Genomic DNA, 6,493 nt, shown 5'->3' with positions numbered 1-6,493 from the left:
GGTGGGAAAACCAAATCAGTCCAGATGATGATTCACGAGGCGTGGATTGTTTTCATTACGAAATAACAAAGCACTAAAGCCAAAGAATCCTGTTTTAAAAGGAGGTTTCCACACTGATTTCAGACCCCTGCCTGGATCTGGCAGGCACCCCGCGGGCAGACCTGAGATATTGCACCTAGCAACAACGGCAGCGAGCTCCAGCAGCAGCACCCACTCACTTTATTTCCTCAGAAAAAAAAACCCCAACAAACCAAACCCCAAACAAGCCCCAAAACAAAACAAAAAAGGAGAGGATTTGAGGGGGAAAAGCCGCTCCCAGCTGCGGCTTGCCAGGCACATGAGAGAGGACAGCCTGACTACAAGCACCCGTGGGGTCCCTGTTTCGGCGTTGCCCATCTGACAGCGACCGCTGAAGCATGATGCCGCCTGGTGAGGCCCGGGGGACGGGCAGAGGCACACACACACACCTCGGAGGCCGAGGGCAGCCAGAGCGGGGTGTTGGTCTGCTGGCCTGAACGGAGCTGCCCGGTGACCCAAGAAGAGCCTTTGACTCTGGAGGAGTAATGATTTAATAAAAACTTGGGGATTTGTCCTCTGGTTCAGTGCTGTAGGCAAAAAGACTCCCATTGATAATAGGCACAAAAATTCCCCCAGTCGCTTGTGAAGGCCTTAAAACAACAGCTCACCGAAGCAGCTGGCTTGGCTTGAAACCGCAGCCGGGGCTGCAGCAGCCTGCTTTCCTGTTCAGCTTTCCCAGCGCCGCAGGCTTTGCCAGATTCCTGCCCCTGCTTCTGAGATGAAGTGGGTTTTTTTTTTGTTCAGTGAAATTGCAATCACATTTTCCTTCAGAAATGGGGAAGCAGAAGAGGCCCCGTATGTCCCAGCAAGCCTGGCAAACCGTTCCCAGCCAGCCCAGGCTGCCTGCCCTTCCCTCCTGACGCTTCCAGCATCCTCACAGCTCCCTCCCCTGCCCCCAGCCACCGCAGCCCCAGCTTCTGCTTTCGTGCGGGATGCCGTTCCCCACTGTTCCTGCAACTTGCTCCAAGAGGCAAACTTTTTCCGTATATACTAAGTATGGTTCCTGCTTCCCATGTAAAAATATACTGCCTAAAGTTCAGCTGCTCTTTATCAGACACGGCCCTTTCCCTCAGCCAATGCTCCTTTGCGATGCAAGCTCTGACAAAGCCATGGAGAACAAAAACCTCCCAATCTCTCCAAATACCCCAGCTGACACGACTGGTACTGTGTATGGCCTGATTTTACTCTTGTTCTCAGAAACTAGCTTTGATTTCTTATAGAAAAGGAATTTAATAGTATGCATAATGTCATATAATACAATTTCTAGTTTTTCTCCAGGCTTCATTTAAGCAGATATACTGCATATATTGACACCAGTAAGCTCTAAGGCTCATAGTCATGGCTGCAACTGTGCTGGATGCTGTTTTACTGGAGGTAGAACAGCAGACCCCTAGAGATGCCAGACAGAGGGAGAAAAAACCCAAGTCATCTGAGAATAGCACCTGCTCACTCAACAGGTTTACTCCTGGGCATTCAAACTTTCCAGCGACAAACTTTTGAGCACTGAATTGCCAGCAGCAGTATCAGGTAGGACAATGCTGAAAACAAAATAAAACCCCAGACCATAACAACCAGTTCTCACCGTCTCATACACCTGTCCCATGGACATCTACCATAGCAGCGTAGTTCGGTTTTTGAGGTTCAAGTGGTCTGCAAGCAGGACAGCTGATTTCGTGACGATTAGGGAGCTGTGTCCTCTGCGGGTGTTTTACCCCAAGGGAGCGATGAAGGCCTCAAATCCCCTTTGCAGCTGATTTCATGCCAATCTTCCCATCTGGAAAACGAGACTGATTTAAAGCGTGGAGCCTGGTGTTTTGGTTCAGAATGGTTCACAGCCCAAGGCAGCGAGCACCATGGGATGTTTGGAGGAGCCGCAGGTTCTTCTGCTGCCAAGGGAAGAGCTGGATTTCATGGGTCACCGGGGAAGATGGGAGCCTCTGCAGCCTGCCTGATGCCCCGGTGGCACAGGCTGTGGAAGGTCACCGCTTCAAAGCCTAAACCACAGGGGCTGAGCTGCCACAGTCATTGCAAGCTGCTGAAAGCCCCTTCTCCCTCAAACCCTGCACCTTCATTTGGAAAGAGGAACTAAATGCAATACCCGCTTCCATTTCCCAGGACAGGAACCAGTCAGGCCAACTGCTAACCTGGCACAGCCTGTTTGGACCCATCTGTATAGAGACACTCTGGAAAGTTACAGTGAATTAGCTGTAACAGTGAGGGTAGCCTGTATTCTTTCATTTCTCTCGCCAAACTGCTCAACCCCACTTTTTCCCCAAGGAAGATTAGCGTGTTTTAACATCAGTACGCCGTCAAGTGATATTTTGCAACTTCCTCATGGCCCTGTGTGCACACAGCTTTAGAAATAACCACGGTAGGTGCTCTCCTACATCAGGCAGGATCTGCAGCCAAACTCATGGGAAACACAAGGCCCCAGACCGTCTTTAAGACAGGTTGTCTGTAAAATGAAATTGCTGGTTCAGCAACTCATCCTTGGAGGGTTTTGTGGCCAGAGTTAAGCAGTGAGGCAGCGGGGACCCCTCGTCTCCCTCTAGCTACTTTGTCCAAAGACAGCTGCCACATCACTACCCACAGAGGATGGTAGGATCCTTTTGAGTTTAACTGGTGAACTTCTGCAAACACACCACCTGACACAGTGTGTTGAATACATGCATAGTTTATCAACAATAATTGTAATTACTAATTAATCGGATGTTAATCTTCACTTTTTTTTTCATTTCCCGTTACAGTTATTACTCTTCATTTCCTGTCACTTCTGGTCTTGGATTTTAACCGTCAAACTTCAACCAATATTACACTTCCATGTCTTAACTTTAAGCTTTTGAAAATGAAGAGGCTCACCTACACTCTGGGATTAACAGATGTCTATATAACTGACTTGGAAAGCTTACAGACTAGTAAAGCTCACTCAATAGTAAGACTAGGAAAATTGTCCTTGCTATGAGCATAAAACTAAACCCCAAGACAAGCACCCTCATTTTTCCAATATTATCTTCCTGCAGTTATTAATTTCCTGCTATTATTTCAGAGCCAGTCTCATTAATAAAATCCAATCAGCTACTCTATTATCTTGGAGAAGTAGTACTTAGGAAGACACTGGTTATTAGTGGAGTTTATGGAGGATTAAGTTTTCAGAAGCGGCCTGCCTCAACCTGATGAGTCAGTCATCAGGCATCTGAAACGGCAGCGTGCTGAGAAAGGCAATTTGACATTTAAAGTGACATTGACCTGCAGGTTATCGCGAGTTGGAAATTTCTCCTGCTAAATGAAAGGACTGGAAACGGAACTAATGCATCAAAGTTCAGACAATCAACCCTTTTGTAACAAACTCCAATAAACATCCCAAATGAAAACAAATGAACTGGGAGTGGAGGGAGAAGCTAGCAAGCGTTTTCCACTTTCCTCAACATTCAGATTGGGAAAAAAAAAAAAAAAAAAAAAGAAAAAAAAGACCCTTCCACATTTCACTCTTCCTTGGCAGTGTTACCAGCAGAGACTTTAAAAGACCTACTTCAAATTGCTTTCCCATGTCTGTCTTCCACTAGGAACTGGTGTTCCTTCATGCAGTCCCGGCTGGTAACATACATAGAAGCCTGCACGAAGGAGAAGTACATTGTGAACTCCCAACAGCCTTGCCTGAACGGAGCACCGGAGTGCCAGAAGGTCATGTAAGTATCCAAAATAAAACCAATGAAGACACCATCATTTTCTCTGAAGTATCTAAATGATATTTGCAGAAGTATTTAATGACACATTTTAAAAAAGACTTAAAACACCACCTCAGTTTAATACCAAAGTGACTTAGGCCTGATTTATGTACCTAACGTCATCAGGTGTTCAAGCAACCTGGGAGAACAACTCCCTTTTTAAGCCATCAGGTTCAGGACTACAAGGCAATGAAGTGATTTTTCAAATCTTCCCACATGTTTGTTCAGAAAAAAAACCCAGAGACCATACCTTTTCCATGATTTTCAGGTCATAATACACACACGTAACTGAAAAAAATCTCTGCCTGTGGCCATCAGTGAGAGCATTTACATGGCGGGAGTTAGAGATGGGCGATTGCCAAAGTGCTTGCTTTTCTTTCAGAAGGACTGGCTGCCCAAAGAGCTATGGTGAAAGCCAATAATGTGCCCTACAGTACCGGGGCTGATGCATTTTTAAAGTTGGGAGACACTGAATAAAAACACACTTGTGAAGTGAAATTATATTTAACACTCAACTCCATGTTTTCACATCTGTGTAGTTACTTGACTGCTTTTGTTATTTGTTAACATAATTAATTTCTCTTTCTTTGAACAAAAAAAGAGTTTCATGAATATTTTAACAGATTTCTATCTTCCTTGGTGCCAGTGACATTTTGGAATATTTGTTGAAAAATAAAACTCTCTCTACAACTCATCAGAATATTAGAGAAGTTCAAGCTCAGTCCAGACTTGATTGCAAAGGATTTTATTACAACAAATAGTACAGCTGCGTTTCTGATAGTTACATAAATTTGCTATCTGGGACATTTCTCAGACTTGGCGTCACATTGGTGCCAGCTTGTTTGGAAAAAAAAATCTCTACTGAAGAAGAGTAAAGCGTGCGGCACCTGTGCCCTGCTCCCTGGGCAGCAGGTACATCCCGCCTGCGGGTAGGAATTGGCACACACCTCCTGTTGTAGCCAGTACTCCTGAAAAGCAATCTTATGTGGGGGGGGAAAAAAAAAAAAAGAATTGCTGTGGACGGCCTAGATGTTTTACTAAGTAGCAGTGACACAGTTTATGACAAATTTCTTAACTGTGTTCTGCGTTAGTCACCCAGGACACACTGGGCACCCGGCTGCTGCTAGAGGCAGTGAGTTTAACCCCGAGTGACGCCAGCTGACAGTAACTCGCAATCTAATGCCCAGACCCTTACTCCCCAGGTACAGGACAGCCCTGAAGCCAGTCTATCAAGTGAAACAGAAGGTTTTGAAGTCTTTGCAGTGGAAATGCTGCCCTGGATTCTTTGGCAAGGACTGTGAACAGCGTGGTAAGGAAAGCCAGAGAACAAGCGTGAGAATTCATGACTAAATGCCAGTCACGGTGGCAAGAAATGTTTGCCTATTTGTTTTTCCCTTATTTTTTGAAAATCAATGCCTTATTTTCTTTGTTCTGCTATGCCCCAAACCACTGATACATTGACACAAGGAGTAGCTGTAATTAGCTGCAATTAGTAGCTAATAGCGTTAGCTACTTATTCTTCCGTTAGTAGCACCTTTGTAATCTTTACACATGGATAAAGGTATTCATTTGCCGACGGGGCTGTCAGATTTGCAAGTCCATCTAGGAATGCCTAATTCCAGGTGGAAACTGGAGACATCGGGAAGCAACAGACTAGGACGTGAAACGCCCCCGCGGTCAGTTTACAGGATGAAGTCATCCGGGCAGGGATACCACAACCCATCCAAGTTCAAAGGTGGCAGCAGCGTTCGCTCTCCAGCCCACATTGCTGCCTCCTCCCTGCTTACCCCGGCCGCGCCGATACCGGCTCCTAGAGCGGGGAGCAGCCCTACGGCACAAGCACACAGCCCCGGCTGTTACTGCCATGGAAGCTCTAGCAATAGCCTTTACATACAGTAAGCTGCTACAACTCTTTGCGCTGCTGAGTAACGATGCAAAGAGGACTGTGTGGTTAAAAAGAGAGGGGGGACGGTGTGGTTTAAAACCTGGAGTGCTTCATGGCATTGGCAGGATTTAGCAAATAACTCTCCAAAAGTAGAAGGAGAATTTAAATGGATATAAGGCGATTGCCCCTAGTAATTAAGGCAACCATAACAAAAATGTCGAACACTTGTGTGAAAGTTTTCACACCAGCTTTGTCTAACTCACCTACCCAAACAGACTTAATGGATAAAATGGGAGTTCCTGTTTTTATCTCTGTAGGTTTAGCTTTTCTTATCATAGAATCATAGAATGTTTTGGGTTGGAAGGAACCCCTAGAGGTCATCTTCACAGATTTATCTCTAAGGTGATGCCCCAGCCGGACCTTCATTTATAATGTTGGAAGGATATTACCAAACACAGTGCTTCTAGCTTAGTCTCTCCTTCATTACATGCGTTGACCAAACCCAGCCGCTCCACTTCTATCTCCTCGTTTGTACGGCATCACTCACTGCAGCTGCTGCCGTCAGAAAGTTCAGGTAACTGTGGAACAAGGACAAGGAATTTGCAGATCTGCAGATTTGCAGAAAAAAAAAAAAAAAAAAAGCAGCACATATTTGCAATAGACTCATTTCTTCGGAACAGTAACTCCGCACGAGTTAAAAAAAAAAAAATATCCACCCTAACTGCACAGCATTATCATTTAAGCAATGCTGTATGCATTTGCAGTACCGTAAGCAAAGCAAATGCTCCAGACAAGATATTCTTTC

The 6,493-nt window shown here is 45.4% G+C and overlaps 1 protein-coding gene across 1 annotated transcript in view; it reads left to right on the top strand.

The window, feature by feature from the left end:
• Window positions 1-6,493, top strand: part of MMRN2 (multimerin 2) — a 22,323-nt gene that overhangs the window by 10,077 nt on the left and 5,753 nt on the right. Inside the window, exons 2-3 of the mRNA XM_009633775.2 lie at window positions 3,642-3,764; window positions 5,006-5,112. Of these exons, the coding sequence (XP_009632070.1) occupies window positions 3,642-3,764; window positions 5,006-5,112 (230 nt within the window). The remainder of the gene's footprint in view (window positions 1-3,641; window positions 3,765-5,005; window positions 5,113-6,493) is intronic.

The sequence above is a fragment of the Egretta garzetta genome, unplaced genomic scaffold, assembly GCF_000687185.1.
Source record: "Egretta garzetta isolate BGI_Z169 unplaced genomic scaffold, ASM68718v1 scaffold280, whole genome shotgun sequence".
Taxonomy (NCBI): Eukaryota; Metazoa; Chordata; class Aves; order Pelecaniformes; family Ardeidae; genus Egretta; species Egretta garzetta.
Note: the sequence above shows the minus strand (reverse complement) of the source record. Positions and strands in the feature narration are given on the sequence as shown.